This window comes from Balaenoptera acutorostrata, chromosome X, assembly GCF_949987535.1.
Source record: "Balaenoptera acutorostrata chromosome X, mBalAcu1.1, whole genome shotgun sequence".
In the NCBI taxonomy this organism is placed as follows: domain Eukaryota; kingdom Metazoa; phylum Chordata; class Mammalia; order Artiodactyla; family Balaenopteridae; genus Balaenoptera; species Balaenoptera acutorostrata.
Window position 1 is genome coordinate 129,333,036 of NC_080085.1, and position 20,331 is coordinate 129,353,366.

Below are 20,331 nucleotides of genomic sequence, written 5' to 3' on the forward strand. Positions count from 1 at the left end.
TCCCTCTGCTCCAAGACTCACAGGTTCGGGAATTCGGTTACTGACGCAATGCATGCAGTCAAGAAGCTTTTACTGAGCACTCTTTGAAATCAGGTACAAAAGTGAATGTGCTTCAAAGAAGTTCCCAGTCTGGGGAGGGGAGCTGACAGGGCAGAAGGGTAAGCACTTCTCATCAGTGCTATGAGAAGGGCTCTGGGGGAGGGGGGAGCTTCTAATTCTGCCTGGCCCAGAGCAAGTGCTATTCTGCTGCCTTTCTAGGAGTCTGGTCAATCCAGGAGAAAGGAAGAACAAGCGTAAGGGGCTGGAGGGAGGAAAGAACAGTGGTGCATCCAGAGAACAGAAAGAAGTTCCCTGTGATTAGACCAGAACTTAGAGTGAAGAGAGAGGGAAGAGGCACATTGGGAGAAGTGGCTGAAGAGTAGGTGGGGCTCGCGTCTGAAGGGCCTTGTTACTCAGATGAGAAATCTTGACTCTTCACTAGCGTTAATATGTGTGTGTATATATATAAAATGATATATGGTTATTTACACACACAGACACACATATAGTGGTATCGTGTTTTTAGATGCTGAAGTACTAAGAGTAGAAGAGGCAAAAAACGGCATGTTAAAGTAATCCTATTTACCGTCATTTACCTGAGCTGCTTATGTATAACTATAATGTAGCACAAGGACTATTACAGATATTCTATGAGTATTTTTTTCTAATTACACACTGAATTATCTTCCTGAAATTGTCTTTTTTTCCCCCTTTCTTTTTACTGGGTTAATGGTCGCCTGTCCCAAACCTCAAAAAAGTAGAAGGAACTTTGTCCTGAAATGTTTCCTTTCACTAAGTCTCAAGAGAGTTCTTGTAAAGGTGCTGACGCAGCATGAAGGACACCAGAGTCAGTGAAATTTTTTTCCCTTACAGTATCTCAACTTCACGCAGCCAACCCTATGAGCCCCCAAATAGCTCAATTTAGCGACAGCCGCTAAAGTTTTATCTAGAGAAGTTTTCCCTCTGGGTTTGCCCCTTATAGGAGAAAAACAGTGAGACGCAAAGAATAATTCTCGGACTACACTTCCCAGCGGCCTCCGCTCGGCGCCTAGTCCAACTTCTCTTAACAGGGGTGGCCCCTAGCATCTTGGTCCCGCCCATTCCCGGCACCGTATTTAGAACTACAACTCCTAGCTGTCTCCACGCGCCAGGCCCCTGAAACAGGGTTTCCCAGCAGCCTCCAGGGCGAAGAGCCCCGCCCCTCGGAGCTGCTCCCCAGGCTTGGCCGGCGCCCTCTACCCGCCCCGCCCCCGGCACGTGACGCACCGCCACCAACCGGCGCGCGGAGGAGGGCGGCGGGCGGTGGCCGAGGGCGGGGAGGCCGCAGGGGGCGGGCCCTGGAGGGGGCGGAGCGGGGCCCGGGAGCCGAGCAGCCTGGCAACGGCGGTGGCGCCGGGACCCCGAGGTGGGTGCGCGGTCGCGGCTGGCCTGGCTCCGAGCCGGGCGCTGCGGGGACCCGTGGTGGTGGGGGGGCCGGGAGGAGGAAGTTGGGACTCCCGGGGCCGGCAAGTCCCACGGGGCCTCGCAGCACCCGCGGGGGTGGGCGGGGGGAGGGGGGTTAGCCCGAGTGCCTTCGCTGTCCCGGCCGGCTAGGGCTGAGGCCGGGGAGCAGCAGGCAGGTGCCTCCGGCTTCCCTCGTTCTCCCCGCCCAAGGTCCCGGGCCGGTGGCGGGCGAAGGTAGGGACAGGAATCGGGCCGGGAGGCTGGGGGAGTGGGGGCGTCGCGGCCGCTGCCCGGACTTTCCTTTCCAGTCCCGGGGCGGCGAGCGGGCCGAGCGGCCGCCCTGCCTCCCCGGCGACGCGCCGCGGCTGGTCCTCACCCTGGCCCTCCGGGCGGGGCGGGTGCCTGCCGCATCCCCCGTGGGTCCTGCGGAGGGGCCGTAGCCCGGCACTGTCCGCGAAGACTCGATCGGCGCTCCCGGCCAGTGTTTTTGTGCCGTGCACGGGAGGTTTATCTGCTTTTGCAACAGTTGAGGGAAGATCTGAGGAGGGAACGCTTAGTTCCCTGATACGCAGTCGGAAGTATGCACAGGCACGAGCAAGCGCCCTTTGCCGGGTTGCCTCCCTTAACTGTCTTGCTGCGCTCAGGAAGTGAAAACTAATTTTAGTTTTTGCCTAAGCAAATATGAAATCAATCTGCTGCAAAAACTATATCACGGGCTTTATAGACTTATGCAAAGTATGAAGCGAAGTGGATTGAGACTGGTTTTTAAACAGACATAGTAGACCTTCACAAGAATGGAATCAGGCCGTATTAGAATTGACTGGGACCTTTACGTTTATATAGTTCACTTGTTTCCCCGATAGGGAAGCTAAGGCCCAGAGAGGTTAACTAATGTGACAACTTAATGGCAACTTAAAGGCAAAGCTAATATCACAAGTCAGGTTTCTGGGGGCATCTCAGCATCTGTGTAGCCTGGGTAGTTTTTATCACAGCTCAGTTTTGTTCCTTGTAAAGTATCCACCGTAGAGTCTAGAGACCGAGCCAGCGATTTTGTTGTAGTCCAAACCATGTTTGAATTACCTTCAAACCAGTTTACCAGCCAGATAAGACTCTTAGGCTTGTTCATTTATAGACAGCTTTCCGTTTCATCCAACATATATATTGGGCATGATCACTTGTTCACCAGATTTGACTCTGAATGACTTTTGGCTGTTTCACAAAACCCAGTATACCCTTGAGAGATTCCACAGCACGGAGGAGGTTCAAACCAGAGGTCCTGCCACTGCGTAGCAGCTTCCCGAGGTACTTGAAAGTGGAGAGCATCCGTAGGGGCTTTTAGAGTCTAGTATGGTTATTTAACGATTGGCCTCTTTACCTTAAAATTCTAACTTGTATTTATTAAGTTGTCAGTGGGGTCATTCATTAAACGCAGAATGCCCATGCTGTGCCCGCAGTGTCCTGAGTGCTGGGAAGACAGCAGACGGCACCACTGACGAGGTCCCTGCCTTACAGAGCTTCTGTGTGGGGAAGTGGACAATAAAAAAATAAACAGTGATAGATTTTCCGGCGGAGATGAGCTCTATGAGGAAGAATAGAGCTCTGAAACTCTGACATGACCATCCAGCAGGCCAGCATGATTGAGAGGGGGTTGGGTATCACTTAGCATCGCTAGTCTTAGATGGTCAGCGGCGGCTCCATTAAAGCAAATCGCCAAATCCAAAAGTAAATCTGTCTGAATCCGGGAGATCCTACGGGGTCATCATTTCTCCCGCCATTGCCTCTTGGATGATCAGTTTGTCACAGCCTCATTTTTACTTGCGTTTTCCCCTACCATGCGAACAGTAAGTGGTTTCAAACACCCAGGGAGGCGCTCTTCAAATCCCTCGCCATCTCAGTAGCTGCCTCACTCCAGCTACAGAAGGCCCTGCTGACTGAGGTCAGGGTTGGGTGTTGATCCCATGCCAGTGTCTGCTGGCTGTGAGCTACCTGACACGAGGATTTCTCTTCCCGCACACTGGTTTGTACTGGGAACCTGTCATGTGAAGGGATCCTCATTCCTTGTGTTGTGTGCTTTGTAAAGAAACTAGTTCAATTTGAAATTAGCTCTAGAGTCAAGAAGCACCCAACTTTCCCAGAAGAGTGCCAATGAAATGGCATTAGTGATAACTTACCATAGAATTTCATCTGCTTAGTACCTTTTCAGTTCTCTCCTGTTCTGTATGTTCAGTGGCTTCAAAGCAAATGTTTTCATTTTTATAGGTTCCAAAAAATCATTAAAGTTACTCAAAAAATACGCCAACATTCTTTGTTCCAAAATGAAAGGAGGATTAACAGAATGTAGTTACTTTAAAAACCACTGAAAGAACATGGGGTTCTTGCCCTTATTGGGGGCTCCAAAATAAGGAGAAAAGCGGAGCCTCTTCAAGGCTTAGGTCACATTTTGAACTGGTGGCCAACGATTTCAAAAGGCCAGAGTTTCTCTTATTTCCAAAGTTTTTTCAATTTTATCAAAGAATAAGTGGTTGTTTTCATTACTTGCTAGTAATTTCCCTTCCCTGTTTCTGACCTCTTTGAAGTTCTGCTTTCTTTATTTTCTAGTTTCTCTGTTCATTATTCCTTTTTGGCAGATGGGGGGACCGGGGCTGTCGTTCACCTTTAAGGTGTTTACTCAGGATTTGAATTCTATCTAACTTTGGGCGAGTTCCTTACTTCTGTGCCTCAGCTTCCTTATCTGTAAAATGAAGATACTAACAACAGTACCTTCCTCCCAGGGTTGTTGGCCAGCCTGCGTGATAAGGTATGTTAGGTGCTTACAATAGCATCTTACACATAGTAGGCACTCAAGAAATGTTAACTGTTACTGACTTGAGCTACATGGAACTCCTTTCTTTTAAAGAAAAAAAAATGATTCTAACCATGTTCCAATAAACTTTTGGAAATCCAGTAAGCATGATTTTCTAGACATTTCCTTGCATTTCATTGTTGACCCGAGCTTTGAGTTTCAGGTGACATTGGCAGCAGCTCACACAGTTCTTGCACGGCTAAGTTCTCTTTACTGTTTGGACTCAGAAATTACTCGAGCCCATATTTTGTTTGTTGCTACAGACAGGACTAGAGCAAGAGAGGCTTTCTTCCAGTTCCTCTCCCTCGAGAGCCAGAGAGGACCAGGAGATCCAGTTGCCATCCTGTAGTCAGAGGATGGTTTCTCATGTTAAACGTTTACAACAGATTTATCCACAGGACCACCAGGAGAGTTGCATCCTTTTCTTTTTAAGAATGTAGCAGGCATCTCTTCAGAAAATTGGCATCGTGCACTAGTGCTTTCTGTTTCTACCCGAGGAACAAAGAGTGGTAAAGGAGCCTTGTGTCTGTGGGAGGTGGTAGAAAGCCCCCTTCTTAACTCCGTGACACTGGACGAGTCATTTCGCCTCACTGCTGGTGGTTCCTGCATTTGTAAGACAGAGCTGAGACAGCCTGCACCACCAAGCTCCCAGAGCTCTTCAGAGGATCCAGTGTGCATCAGCGTCCTTTGCAGACTGTACGGCGTTATTATTATCGCATCTGTGCGTTATATAAGCCGTCGCTATTTGGAGAACTGGTGTGAGAGGGCAGCATCCTTCCTGTTCTTGGCCCATCTCCCCCCCCTCCCGGAGCTGTAGGTGTGGCCTCTCTGACCGCGCCCCCCCCAGCTGGTGTCAGCATTGAAATATGCAACTGTTTTGTTGCCTCTCTCAGACCTGAAGCCATTGGTACACCTTGTGAGCTTCCATTTTGTTTATTCCTAAAATGATAGTACTGTGTAGCCAACAATCCCAGGGCGATAACGAGGCGATCTCTGCACCAGGGAATATTGCCTGCCTTTCCTGTCTCAGAATGGAAGCCTTTCCTTTTTTAAATCAACACTTTACCTTAGCTCCACAACGCAGCTTGAGGCCCTGCCGAGTTCCTCCACTCCTGGGGTCGGAATGGGAAGAAATCCAGGGACTTGATTGCTCTCCAGGTCCACAGCACCTTCCCTGTTCGAACAGGATGGGTGCCGAGTACTCTTCTTGTTACTTGAATTTGTTTCTCAGGATCTTGAAATGACTCCATAAGTAGCTCTGAAATTTCATGTATGTTTAGTGTTGCTCTTCCTTGACTCTCTCGTGATACGTAGCACCTGCGTATTTCAGCAGTAATTTTTTTCATCTTCCAAGCTTGTAATAAAGAGGGCTGAGGTTGAAGACTTTTTTTCTGGGCAGGTGAAACCTAACATGGCCCTGTACACGCAGTGGACATTTACTAAATGTTCTTTGACTTGAACTGGACAAGGGGGCATAGCTTAGAATTGTTGGGATGTGTTCATTTCAACAAATTCTGTTATCTATCTAGAGATCAGAGTACCCGATGAGCACAAGATGAAAGGGAGCTCATGCTTAGTCTTTCTTTCCATGGTCAATTAGCAAATGAATAAGAAAGCGCTGAGTCCAGTGGGGCGAGAGGTCCCACACGTTGCTTTCCTACCTTTTTCTTCCCAGCTTCTGGATTTTTAGACTATTGTCACCAGTAGTTTGAGTTTAGGTTTGTTTTTTGCTTTGCTTGTTGGTATGTTTGGGGGTGGGAAGGGGTAAGGGAAGTTGAAGGTAATAATTGAAAGTAAAAATAGAAGTAACTTGTTTGTAACTCATTCAGCTCTTACTCCCTTGCCTACAGACCTCGGCAACACGGTGATGCCCTTTCTTTACCTTGTGATAATTGTTATAGGTGATGCCCTTTCTTTACCTTGTGATAATTGTTATATATTGCTATCTTGTCCTTGGGCATTTTGTGAGAAGCAGGCGCTGTGTGTTTCCTCTTCCAATGGAACGGGCTGCTCCGCCAGGGTGTCCTGCTTTCACCTTCACAGGAGCTCTTGAGGCGGAGGTGGGTCATAAAAGGGAGTCTTAGCATCAGGTGGTGTTGCTTGAAATGCCCTTGTATGACCCTCAAGTTCCTTTATGGCCCTGGGACGACTTAGGCGGGGACTGAGCCGTCAGGGTTCATTCCAGCGGGCCTGGAATCAGCCCGAGCTGTTTTACTGGAAGAGGAAATGTACCTGCGCAGCAGTGACGACCTGTCAGTACTATCCGTGCGTCACAGTGAGAAGGAAGATTGCACTCGGTTTCAGTGAGACCCCAGGAGGGTGCCGCCGTTGACACTGGTTGTGTGGCAGGCAGGATAGAAGAACCCCCAGTCAGGATTCCATTTTGAGCTTCCTGGTCCTGAGATGTTCTTGCACACGTCGGTGCTCCCGGATCTGTCAGAGAGAGTGGGAGTCCCTGCCGCCCTCCCAGCTGGAGGACAGTCGGAGCTGGCCCTCACCTCTCTGTAGCCCTTGCTGCGAGACATAATAACTGATTTTTTAAAGTTGAGGCTGAGTGTAACCCTGCTGCCATTTCCTTTCTTCACTATTATCAGCTCTGAAATGACATGATCCTTTCTCCAGAGCTTTCCATCATGTCTGTGCCACAAAACAGTTTTTCCTTGTTGATAAAATTGTTCTGATGCCCGTGCTCCTGGGAGCTTAGGAGAAATACAGAATCTTAGGCCCCCGTAGACCTACACAACCAGAATCTGCAGGCTAACAAGACCGCCAGGTGATCTGTATGTAAATTAAAGTTTGAGAAAGTTGGTCTAAGTAGCAGTTCACATCCCGGCTTCCAGATCCTTTGGGACCACGCTGTTCATTAGAAAAATAATTCAAGCCACGTGTGTAATCCCGTTTTCCTAGTAGCCGCATTAAAAAAGACAGATGAAATCAATTTTTATAATATATATTATTCAACCCAGTATGTCCAAAATATTATCATTTCAACATGTAATCAGTATGATAATTAGTGAGATGTTCCCCTCCCCTTATTTGCACTAAGTTGTCGAAATCCAGCAGGTATTTTACATCTACAGCACGCCTCAGTTTGGACTAGCCATATTTCAGGCTCCACATACTAGCAGCTCCAAGTGTTGGACATTATAGCTTTGAGAGATACATTTTGGCCTTGATTTGATGATGATGTCATGAGATTTGCTGTCAATGCTCGAAGAGCAGTTAGAGCCTCTGCTGCCTGGGTAATAACTTGAATTAACGTTCGGTGTAATCGGTGCGGAGCCCTTTGCCCGGTGCTACCGCGTACATCTCATTTGAATCCTCACAACTTTGTTTCAGAGAGTTCTTCTCTGGGTTTCAGCTTGGTAACCTGTATTGAGAAATCGCCATCGGTAGACGTGTGGAATGCAAGCTTCTTTCTCGGGGGCATCTTCAAAGGACTCAAGGGACGCCTCTCCTCTGGCTCAGGGCGGAAATGGAAGCTTCCTTGCGCGCTGCGGACCTGCAGACCCGTGGTTGGCCACGCTGGCTGCTCATTAGAATCACCTGGGGAGCCTTAACGACCTGCTGCCCCAGCCCCACCCAGACATTCAGATTTATTTGATGGGGTGGGAGGGAAGAGATCAGACATCTGCATTTTAAAGAAGTGCTCTGGGTGATTCTGGCGTGCCGCCCAGCTCGAGAGCAGCTGTCCGCAGCTTTGCTGCGCCGAGAACCACCCGGACTTGGGGTTGAAGTGCAGATCCTGACTCAGGGGGACGGGGACGGGCGGAGAGCCCTCCTCCCGCAGGCGACGCGGATGCTGGAGCCGCGGCCCGAGCTCTGACTCCGAGGAGCCTGCGCTCCAGAATCACCTGAGGGCGGTTCCCAAACTCCACGTTCCCTGGCAGCTAGCCTGGAGTTTCTGATTCAGGAGGTTTGGGGTGGGGCCCAGGATCTGTACTTGAGAAAGCACGATGTTTTCCATATTTCACCACAAAGTATTATGTTGACTTTAGGGTTTGCGTAGGCGCATTTCTAGTGCACTTTTTTGGGGGGCGGGGTGGTGCAAATGGATGTTGAGTTTTATCAACCCCCGTTTCTGCCTTTATGGAGATTTGTCCCTCACCCTTTAAACCTGTTAATGCGATGGGCTATTTTAAGGGATTTTCTGATATAACTTGGTAGCGTTAACCAGGTTTGCATTGCTGGCATGGACGCGTTTCTTACTGCTGGGTTTGTTTGGTAATATTTTCTTCAGGATCTTTACATCTGTATTTGTGAGTGAGATTGGGCTTTAATTTTACTTTCCTCTACTGTCTTTGTCTAGCTTAGTATCGTTTTGCTAGCCTTATACAGTGAGTGAGAGCATTCCCTTTTTCTGGTCTCTGGAAGATTGTATAAAACTGGAGTTATTTGTTCCTTGAATATTTAGTAGAACTTGCCCCAGAGCCAGCTGTGCCTGGTGCTTTTGGTGTGGGAAGGTTTTAAACTACCAGTTAATATCTGCCATATCTGTACTTACATCTGTCTTTTCATTCTTAAATCTTCATATTGTTTGTTTGTGCCTTCTCTCTTTTTTTCTTGATGAGTCTTACTGAAGGTTTGTCTAGTTGTGGTTATGCACTATGAGGTTTGTCACTATGTAGAAAGGAATGAGCAGAATTGTATTCTCCAGCGTCTTTTTGATTAACTTTAATGAAACGATATGATTTGAAAGTCAAATTTTTACCAAGGTATATTCTGAAAAGCTTTACTTTCACTCCTGTCTCCTGCTAGGCATGCGGTTTCTCCCAGTCACTCCAATCAATATTATTAGTTTTTAATTCATTCTTCTGTGTTTCTTCTTTTGCACATTTGAGCTAGTGCACACATGCGTGCACCACACACACACACTCTCACACTTACTGCATTTCCTCCCTTTTCTTACACCAAAAAAGCATACTACATACACTATTCAGCCTCTTGCTTTCTTTTTTTAAAATAAATTTATTTATTTTATTTTATTTATTTATTTTTGGCTGCATTGGATCTTCATTGCTGCGCACGGGCTTTCTCAAGTTGCAGGGAGCAGGGGGCCCCTCTTCGTTGCGGTGCGCAGGCTTCTCATTGAGGTGGCTTCTCTTGTTGTGGAGCATGGGCTCTAGGCGTGCGGGCTTCAGTAGTTGTGGCCCGTGGGCTCAGTAGTTGTGGCCCATGGGCTCAGTAGTTGTGGCCTGCGGGCTCTAGGGCGCAGGCTCAGTAGTTATGGCGCACGGGCTTAGTTGCTCTGTGGCATGTGGGAGCTTCCCGGACCAGGGCTCGAACCTGTGTCCCCTGCCTTGGCAGGTGGATTCTTAACCACTGTACCGCCAGGGAAGTCCCAGCCTCTTGCTTTCTTCACTTAAAATATACCCTTGAAATCTTTTTCTCTTCATTCTCTCTTCTTTCTTTGGATTTATTTTGCTGCTTGGATGTTTCAAAACACAGTATTTTTATTATTATTTAGTTCTAATATATTCTGATTTCCATTGTGATTATTTCATTCACAGTGGAGTTGTTTAGAAGTTTATTTTTAAATTTACAAATATGTTTTCTAGGTATTTTAAAAACTGATTTCTAAGTTAACTGCATGATGGTCAGAGAATGTAGTCTGAATACTAGTAGTTCTTTGAAGTGATTTGACAGTAGGTTTATATAGATAGTATTCTGTGGTTGGCTTCTTTCATTTAGTGTAAAGCTTTTTATATTCATCCATGTTTTGTCATTCATCGTGTATCAGCAGTTGGTGACTTTCTTTTGCTAAGTACTGTTCCATAGTTTGGCTGTAACAATATGTCCATGCACTAGCTGATGAACTTTTGAGTTAATTCAGTTTTTTGGCCATTATGAATAAAGCTGCTATGAACATTTGCTTACAAGTCTTTGTGTGGACTCATATTTTCATTTGTCTTGTGTGAATACTTAGGTGTGGCATTGCTGGGCCATATGCTTAGTGTATGTTTAACTTTACAAGAAACTGTCACGCTATTCTCCAGTGTCTGTGCCATTTTGCGTTCCCATCCCACTGGCAAAATAAAGTATGAGAGTTCTGTTTGGGCCACATTCTCACTAACACTTGTTATTGGTTGTCCTGTTAAATTGTAGCCATTCCAGTGGGTGTGTAATAGTAGTTCATTGTGGTTTGAATTTGCATGTTCCTAATGACTAATGATGGTGAGTATGTCTTCTTGTGCTTATTGAGCATTTGTATATCTTCTTTGATAAAGTGTCCGCTCAGATCTTTTGCCTGTTTCTTATTGGATTGTCTGTCAGTTCTTTATATATTGATATTTTGGATACAGGCCTTTATTAGATAGGTAATTTGCAAGTACTTTCTCCTGAACTGTGATTTACTGTTTCATTTTCTAAACTGTGCCTTTGAAAGAGCAAAGGTTTTTAATTTTGATGAAGTCCAGTTTATTGGTGTTTTTCTCTTATGGTTTATGCTTTTTGTGCTCTAAAAAAAACTTTGCCTAAGGTCACAAAGATTTCCCCGTGTGTCTCCCTCTAGACTTTTGCAGTTTTAGCTCTTTGTTTAGACCTATTTTGGCAGATAGACCCTAGGGTGGCACCCCTGATTTCTGCCCCCCACCCCCATGTTCATACCCTGTGTAATCCCTTCCCTTGAGTATACAGCTTTCTGAGACCTTGAGCAGAGGATCCCGGTAAGGCATGCCCAGACTCCTGACCCACGACCCACACAAACTGTGAGATAATTAACATGTGTTGTTTACAGCTACTAAGTTTGTTATACAACAGTATAAAACTAATACTTATGTGCTTCATTTCAAGTTAATTTTGCATATTGTGTGAAATAAGGGTCAAGATTCACTTATTTCCATATGGACATCAAATTGTTCCAGCATCATTTGTGGAGAAGACTGTTCTTTTCCCACTGTAACCGTGTTACCTTTGTTGGAAGTCAATTAACCATTGCTAGGACCTCCAAAAGATGGGCCTAGTTCTGCACTCTGTTCTGTTCCATTGATCTATATGTCTAATCTTATGATGCCAGAACCACACAGTCTTGATTACTGAGGCATTATAGTAAGTTTGGAAATTAGGTAGTGGAAGTACTCCAACTTTGTTCTTTTTTATTCCCCCCCCCCCACCCCTGCAAGATTATTTTGGCTATTCTTGGTCCTTTGCTTTTCCATATAAATTTCAGAATCATCTTGTCAATTTCTATGACAAAGCCTATTGGGATTTGATAGAGATTGCATTGAATCTGTGGATCAATATTGACATCATAACAATGTTGAGTGTTCTGATCCTTGAGCATGATATATTTCTCCATGTATTTAGGTCTTCTTTAATTTTTCTCTGCAGTGTTTTACAGTTTTCAGTGTATGGATCTTGTACACATTTTTGTTAAATGTATCCCTAAATATTTCATTTTTAAATTATGCAGATGATATTTTTATACTTCAGTGTTCCTTTGTCCATTTCTAATGATACAAATACAATTTTTTATGTTGATATTGTATATCATGCTGACTTTCTAAATTTATTTACTAGTTCTAGTAGTTTTTCTCCAGTATTCTTACGATTTTTTACACAAGTGACCATGTTGTCTGCAAATACAATTTTAAGTCTTCCTTTCAATATGTTATGTCTTTTATTTCTTTTTCTTGTCTTGTTAAAGTTGCTAGGCTCTCTAAAATATATCAAATGCAAACAATAAGCATTTATTAATTAATAATAATCCTTGCCTTATTCCCACACTTGGTGGGAAAGCATTGCATCTTTCACCATTAAGTAGATGTTATAGGTTTTCCATAGGTTACCTTATCTATTCCTAGTTTGCTGAGATTTTTTTTAAAAATCATTATTAGATGTTGAATTATGTTTGTAGAATCTATGTCTCAGATATAATCTTCAGGAAGATAATATACCTCATGAATAGCCCTGTTGACTCTACATATCACCACATTCGTACTATTATCAACCACCACTACCCAGCTTTTCCTCCTAGTGTCGATAACAGAATTTCCATCTGGAGCTTGGGAATTCTTTTATTTTTCTATGGAGAGCATATACAGTCATCCCTCAGTATCCATGGGGGATTGGTTCCAGGACCCGTTGTGGATACCAAAATCCATGGATGCTCAAGTGCCATAGTCAGCCCTCTGTATCTGTGAGTTCTGCATCCGTAGATACGGAGGGCCGACTGTATTGCTCCTTCAAAAGCCATGGCAATTCTGTGTCGGATTCATGTGTCATTGTTATGGTACTGGAATTTCTTCATCTTCTTTCTTTGCCATTCTTTTGACACTGGTTTTGGTTCCTCTTCATGTCCTTGCCTTTTTTTCTTAGATTATTTCTTCCACATCTATGAAAACTTCCTCCCTGCTAATATTGCCAAGTTCTTGAAGTGTGTGCGTGTGTGTGTGTGTCCGTAGCAGGGATGGGTGGCCACTTGTATTTGTGGCTGGAATAATAGGTAACTGCGCCAAGTAGGAAGATAACCGTTGTCCATACTCTGGGTCACTGCAAGTCTCTCTTTCTGAAACTCCAAGGCTTCTAGTGAAGCCAGTCTTTGGAGATTCCCTTTAGACACTCCTTTAACTACTATGGCGAAGTGCCCATTGCACAGACTACGAGTCCTACTGCTGATCTCTGTTAACCTTCAAGGTCAACCTGCTCTTGTAAATTAGGACTAATTAAGAAGTATCAAGCCCAGCATTTTTAACAATTGGGAGATCTTAGGCAACATTCAAAAACCTCACCTGCTGCTTTTTCTTCTAGCCCATGTAGAGAAGGGACAGGTAGATCCAAATCAAAATTTTCCAGCCCAGTTTTTGGAACTCTTCTTTGGAATTGCCTTCAGAGACCATGACCATGACAACTTTTACAAAATATCCTCAATGGAGTCAAATCTCTGAGTAAAGACTTGGCATTTGGCTTCAGCCCCAAATCATTTTGAGGCCCATCTATTAAATAAAGAGAGTGGGCACTCATGGGAAGCATTCTTTTTTGTTTAAAAATTGAGATATGGTAAAAGTCATGAGATGGTGTCTTATCTAGCTTTAAGCTCTAAAAGCATTTTCCAAAGAATTGGAAGAATACTTTGCATGGTGACAGTGTCCCTGGAATAAGTACACACCATCAAAAGGGATGACTTTGTAGAATAACTCATCTAGCTACGTGTGCTCTGATAGACATTTTTAACCCTCATTAAATTTTGTCCTTCTTTTTAATACAGTTTGACAAGACTCTTCCACAATACAAAGTACTACTGCAGTCAAACAAGAAGGAATATACTGGCTCAGGGCCTCACAGACATGGATTTGGAGGGGAAAGTCACTATTTGGTTAATCATATTTAAAATGAAGTCTAGTGTTCTTTTTTGTGACCAGATTTTATTACATAGAGATGGAATTCCAAAAAAAATTTTTTTATTCAGCTGTGTAAGCAGGAGGCATAACGTTTTCATTTTTTAATTTGATCATCAATTAGAGAATTCAGAGCAACAGACATCTGTTAGTGGGTATAGTGGGTAAGAGAACCAGACTGCCTGGGTTTGAATTACAGTTTCGAAAGTTCTTAGCAGACATGTTTAACCTTCCTATTCTCAGGGTTGTGTGTTTTCATATGAAGGAGTATTAGTAGTTGCCTTATGAGGTTGTTGGCAGTATTGAAGGAGTTCATCTGTGCTTAGAACAATGCCTAGCACGTAGCAGAAAATCAGTAAATGGAAGCCAATTTGCTTTAATTGTCTATTTAACTTACACCTGTTCGTTGTCTTTATTGCTGTTTAACTTGTCTTATATTTATTCAGCTCCCCAACTCCGTTGCTAGCTCCTTGAAGACCTATCTCAATTTTTTTTAGAATTTCTCACCATGCTCCAGAGTAGTTGCCTAGTATGCATTTGTTGACTGATATTGGACCTCTTTGGAAACAGGATTAAATAATTGTATATGCCGAGTAAGGAGTATCTCAGAAATGATTAGCCTGGTGTCATTTCATTATTTCTTCTAGGAAGCTATATTAATATTTCAGTGCTGGTTAACTTAATAGGTGTTCAGTGAACGTTTATATATGGATTGACAAGCTAAATTGTTCTGGTAACCGTATGTCGACCATTTTGTAGATTGTTAATTTCTGAAGCTAACCTCTTGCTTGCTCTGCTTTGGTTTGTGTCCCCATAGAAGATATGTTGGTAGGCGTAGCCCCCCGTAACTCAGAATGTCACCTTATTTGGAAATGGGGTCACTGCAGATATAACTAGTTGAGGTCATACTGGAGTAGGGTGGATCCTTAATCCAGTATGGCTGGTGTCCTTATAAGAAAGGAGAGCACCACGTGAAGACACAGAGACACACAGGGACAACACCATGTGACAACAGAGGCAGAGGTTTGGAGTGATGCAGCTGCAAGCCAAGGAATGCCAGCAACCAGCAGAAGCTAGGGGGAGGCAAGGAAGTTTCCTCCCCGAGAGCCTTCACACTAGCATGGCCCTGCCAACGTCCTGATTGCAAACTTGTAGGCTCCAGAACTGTGAGGGAAGAAATTTCTGTTGTAAGCCATCCAGTTTGTGGTACTTTGTTTCAGCAGCCCCAAGAAACTCAGACTCCCATCCATTATTTTGCCCTTTTCCCCTTTGCTGCTTGAATTAGAGTGTTGACAACCCTGGGATTTCATTTCCTCTCAAATGGTTGATTTGCCTCCATTTTCATCCATTATCCATCTTCTCCATATATTTTGAAATTAAAAAAAAAATGTTTCCTGCAAGGTCAGACAAAGGTGTTGGAAAACCTGGCACACAGATGCCATCGCAGTTCTGACACGTGTGCCAGAAGCTGTTCGGAACGTAATAGCGGAGCCTGGAGCCAGTTCACGTGACCGCTGAGAAGAGAGTGGAAAGCAGCGTGTGGAACGGTGGACCGCTCTGCAGCAGGGAAGAGGAGCAGAGCCCAGCGCCTCACATCCACATCCGTGGCTCTCACAACAGTGTCGTGTGAGAAGAGCAAGGGCCTGCAGAACATGTAACCATTCCACCTACGTATAAAAGTTCAAAACCACGCACACTCAACGTATTATTTGGGGATATATCCATATGTAGAAAATGATACAGGTATGCAAGGGAGTTATCAACGCAAAGATCAGCTGTAGGGAGGGAGGCTGGAGCACCTTTAATGCCCAAGGACTGTCTCCAAGATCATGCAGGTTTCTGAGGGTGGAAGTGTATTCACTGACTCATCAACTGAGGGCCCGGGCCGCTCCGCACGGCATCGCAGTGGGAACCAGCCCTTGGCCTTAGGAAGCTCTGATCCAACAGAGAGACGTAAAATGTCAATGGAGAGGTAAGTGCAGTACAGCATGAGAAGTGAAATGTTAGAAATTTCTGCAACATACAGAGAAATGAAGCATGTGCGTTGTGTGTGCGCGTGTGTACATGGGCAGAAGCCTCCTGTGTCTTGAAGCAGTTACCTAAGGACCGAGTGCCAACACAGCTCCTGCTTCTCCTCCCAGTGAATGTGTCTGGAGGAATTGGGCTGAATGGCAGGTTGTCATCTCCAGCCTTCTCTCCTCTCTTTGTTTTTCTAGAAACTGCGCATCTGCTCTTCAGTTTCTTTCCAATCCTTCCCCTCCAGCGCTAATTCCAGTTGGAGGTTTCATTGTTAATAATGCCCAGTCTGGGAAGGTCTGTGGGAAGTTCGATGTTCTGAACCAGCACCTTCGTCACTATTATAGCTGTGGCTCTTATGTGTTTACTCTTACCTTCAACAATTACCGTTTTCACTTCTGTGTAAGAAGGTACTTTTCACTTGTAAATTGAAAATACACTTTTGGGGAATAGTTTCTCCCCGGGGGAAAATAGTTGTGTCATGGAGCAGATCAGCTGGGTTCATGAGTTTGGGAATTGGCAGGTGGATGGGGAACTTGATCTTGTTCCTATTTTAAAACTTTGTTTACCGGCAGGTATTTGGCGGTTACAAAATCCATTGGTGAATTTAATGATCTGTTTAAGTGTATATAAAATTACTAGGTAGCCTTTTTACATTAAAAAAAGTTAACCTGATGGTAGCTGGCTTTTCTAATAGTTGCTTTAGCATACCAATTTTAAGTTATGAAGCATTTCTAAAGTTACCCTGTTCCATGGCCACAGCGCATGCCGCTGGAGCCAATCAGCTGTCTTGAAGATGTGGCATTTGTCATGAGGAGACCAAGGACTAGGCTGGATGGATCAGCTCAAATCCATCACTAACCACTGGAAAAAGTGATTCAAAATGCATTCTTCACTGAATCTGAATTATAGTGTTTTTAGCCAAAAGGTCTTGGCAACATTTAAAGAAGTGGAAGTAAGTGTATTGTGATCTTTAAAATGAATAGTAAATATCAAAATGATACAAAGAGTGAGTTTCTAAATGAAATACTGTTTAACATTTTATAATTTCCAAAGAAGAGTCATCAAAACAATGTCCCTTGAGCCCTGAGATTTGATTTGGCTGAGTTAAATCAAGAGGCTCTAACACATGTGTTGGAGGTATCTTTTTGGACGATAAGCCACTTACATTGACAGGGACTACTCTTTTGGAATAACTACAGTTAGATCTACTCTGAGACCTCTAGTGTATTTCTATATCCTTGAGTCAGAATAGAAGGCAAAGAGGCACGATCTCCATGTTAGGGATCCCATGGAAAGTTTCCCTGGGCTAGGAGTTGAGTGTTGTCTTTTTTTTTTTTTTTTTTAATGGAAGTAGGCATGCTTTGAGAATAACCTGCTTTAAGGCTGTCCAGAGCTTTGCCAAGATTAGGTGGATTATCTTAGAAAATGTGTGCAGAATGGTTAGGCAGTGTTAGATATTGTATATTTTATGGAAAATCCGGCCTAGTGTGTCAGCGCCACTTTGAGGAATGACTTCAAAGCATCTCTTGTAAGAGGAAGGGACCTGGTATTTGAGTGCCTCTGTTTTGCCCTCTGCCGTGCCAGCATTTTACACGTTACTTATCACCGCCCCATGAAGTAGGTAGTATCATGCCCATTTCACAGACAAAACTGCAGTCTGTCCAAGGTCGAATGACTGTTATTAACCAAGTGACAAAATTGGGATTTGAAAGCCAAACTGGTCCGAATACAGATTCCCTTCCTCTTTTCAGCTGTGTCACACAATTTTGCAGCTGGTCATAGTGCATTTTTACAAGGTATAAGCTACGAATGGTGGGGTTAATGGCTTACATATTAGTTTAAAAGTCTGTCATACAGAGTGAAGTAAGTCAGAAAGAGAAAAACAAATACCGTATGCTAACACATATATGTGGAATCTAAAAAAAAAAATGGTTCTGAAGAACCTAGGGGCAGGAAAGGAATAAAGACGCAGACGTAGAGAATGGACTTGAGGACACAGGGAGGGGGAAGGGTAAGCTGGGACAAAGTGAGAGAGTGGCATGGACATATATACACTACCAAATGTAAAATAGATAGCTAGTGGGAAGCAGCCGCATAGCACAGGGAGACCAGCTCGGTGCCTTGTGACCACCTAGAGGGGTGGGATAGGGAGGGTGGGAGGGAGGGAGACGCAAGAGGGAAGAGATATGGGGATATATGTATACGTATAGCTGATTCACTTTATTATACAGCAGAAACTAACAACAATGTAAAGCAATTATACTCCAATAAAGATGTTAAAAAAAAAGTGCACACAGACTGCTGGTAGAAGTACTAATAAAACAATATAAAAGATTTTAAAAAAGGACATTATTATTTACTTTGGCTGAAGAAATTTCACTTGGAAATAACTTTATTTTCATAGTTTAAGGCAGAGGGTGGCAGCCCGTTTTTGTAAATAAAGTCGTGCTGGAATACAGCCACACCCCTGTATTTCCGTATTGCCTGTAGCTGCCACAAGGCCTAAAATAGTTACTCTCTGGCCCTTCACAGAAAAAGTTTGCAACCCTTGTTCAAAGCAAAATGTATAAAGATGAAATAAACTCCTACTTTTGCAGTTCATTGTTTGTCTTCATGTGGGATGAGCAAGTATAGAGGTTGAATTGATTGTTCCTGGTCTCTAAATGGCTGGGGCGTGAACATTTCTCTTTGGTGCGGGGTGGTTTGGTTGAGCGCATCTTAACACATCTTTTTCATTTCTTGCCTCCGAGGTGGCCTACGGTCAGAGCAACTTTAATGCAAAAGTCAGCACAAGTTAGTCTTGTAAATCCTGTGTTTCTGGGCATTCAGGTGCAGAACAGAACTCTCTTTGCGAGTGGTTCTCACTGGGGGCGAAACTCCCCCTAGAGGCCAAATTGGAAACGGGGGTGTTTTTGTTTTTAGTGTAATTTGTATTGAAAAATACGTTATTATAAACCACTGTCCTTTTATTATATTTCTCCTTTATCCTGGAGCTCAGGCATTATATTGATGATTTTTAAAATTGTGGTTGGTTTGATAATATCCCTGACTTTCACTGCAGGCTAGCCAAAGGGGCTTTGCACAACTTTGTTTTATAACAAGGGGAGCATTGGGTCTGGGAGTACTGAGCAGCTCTGCCCTGAGTATTTGGCATTTTTTTCAAAACAGACTTCCAAATAAAGAAAGCTCCCTTCGAAAGACTTGGAATTCTGGACTCAGTTGCTGCTTGTGCAGGACTTCTTGCTCGCTGGCAGCCTTTTGAAGTTGGTTTGCAGACTGGGTAGGTTCCCACAGCTCTCAAGGGAGCCTCCAGAGAGAGAGCACCTGTAAACTTAATTTAAACAGCAACACAGAGTAAGAAAGCACAGCGCGTAAAATCCAAAGAGGAAGGCCTGTGTGCCTTTCGTCACTGTTTGTACACGGAAAGTGCGGGAAAACCCCTAATCAAGGGCCATCGATTGCAAATCGATGACCATGGCAACTGAGCTCCCCTTGGAGTTTAGATTTTGCTTGCAAAGGCCCAATGAGGTGGAGTTCAAATTTATTTTCTAATTCTACAGCTTTTAGATGTTTCCAGTAAGGGTAAAAATGGTCCTTATTTATTTGAGAGCGTTTATAGTTACGTCTGCCGCAGGTGTTTTGTGAAATCCTATTTTTCATATGCAGTGGAGAGGGGATCAGTTTCTTAGTCTGGAAGAAGGGCTTGGGGGAAGAGGTCTTTGTACCTTAATTTGAAATATCTATTCCATTGTAAAGTCTGTAGTGCAGGATGGTAGGTTCTTTTTGGTGCAAGTTCCTTATGGTGCTTCAAGGTGCCAGAAGTTAATGCCATCCTGCTGCGCAGAGCCATGGTGCTTTGAGCGTCTTGATTAGCCAGGGATTGGTTTTACCCTTTTTTTAAGCTTGCATAAATTTCTGGCTTAAGTGAAATACCGGGCAAACAACAGTTAAGTTTTTTGGCCGAGTCTTTATTAAAGCCCAGTTCATTCATTCATTTAATGAATACCTATTAAGTACCTACTGGGTGCCAGGCACTGTACCAGGTGCTGTAACTTGCAGCATTAAGTAAAACAGACCAGAATCCTCATCTGCTGGGGGCTCGTATTCTGGTAGGGGCTTGTATTCTGGTGGGAGCTTGTATTCTGGTGTGTGGGGTGGACAGTAGCAACAGGTTATCTGAAAGGTGGTAAGTGGTAGGGAAAGGAGACAGAGGGAGAGAGAGGGGCAGAGAGAGAAAGAGAGGAGGGAGACAGAAGACAGAGGGAGAGGGGGAAGAGAGGTGAAGGGACAGAGAGGGAGGGACAGAGAGGGAGATACCGTGAGACCATTGAGGTTAGTTGGCTTGAATTTAAAGAGAGACACAATTGAGGCCATGTTGTGACTTTAAAATTTGATTTTTTAAATAATGCCACCTTTATGTAGCTTTATTTGAAGGGGTTGGGGGGGTGTCTCAGAGATTGCTTGCCTAGATGAGTTTTCCTAACTATGTTTCTTACTCTAAAACTCCTTCTCTACTGAGACTGGGACCAGTCTCATCCAACCTGGTTTCTTGAAAAATAGAGGTCACTTGGACGCACTTTTCCCTGGGTGGAAAGGATACTGCCGTGTTAGGAGACGTCAGCTAGAGCTGGTCCTGCCACTGACTCACGCTGG

General features: G+C 44.2%; 1 protein-coding gene across 4 annotated transcripts in view; it reads left to right on the forward strand.

Annotated features, from left to right (window-relative positions):
• The first annotated feature begins 1,386 nt into the window (after nucleotides 1-1,386).
• MTM1 (myotubularin 1) overlaps nucleotides 1,387-20,331 on the forward strand; it is a 97,094-nt gene continuing 78,149 nt past the window's right edge. For 2 of the 4 annotated variants that reach the window (XM_057538816.1, XM_057538817.1), the window contains exon 1: nucleotides 1,387-1,444. Coding sequence is in view for 2 of the 4 variants with exons in the window: in XM_057538815.1 (XP_057394798.1) it covers nucleotides 15,618-15,631 (14 nt within the window). In the remaining 2 variants the exon portion in view is untranslated. Of the gene's footprint in view, nucleotides 1,445-15,509; nucleotides 15,632-20,331 lie in introns of those variants that run through there. The other 2 variants (XM_057538815.1, XM_007178958.2) reach the window with 2 other exon arrangements.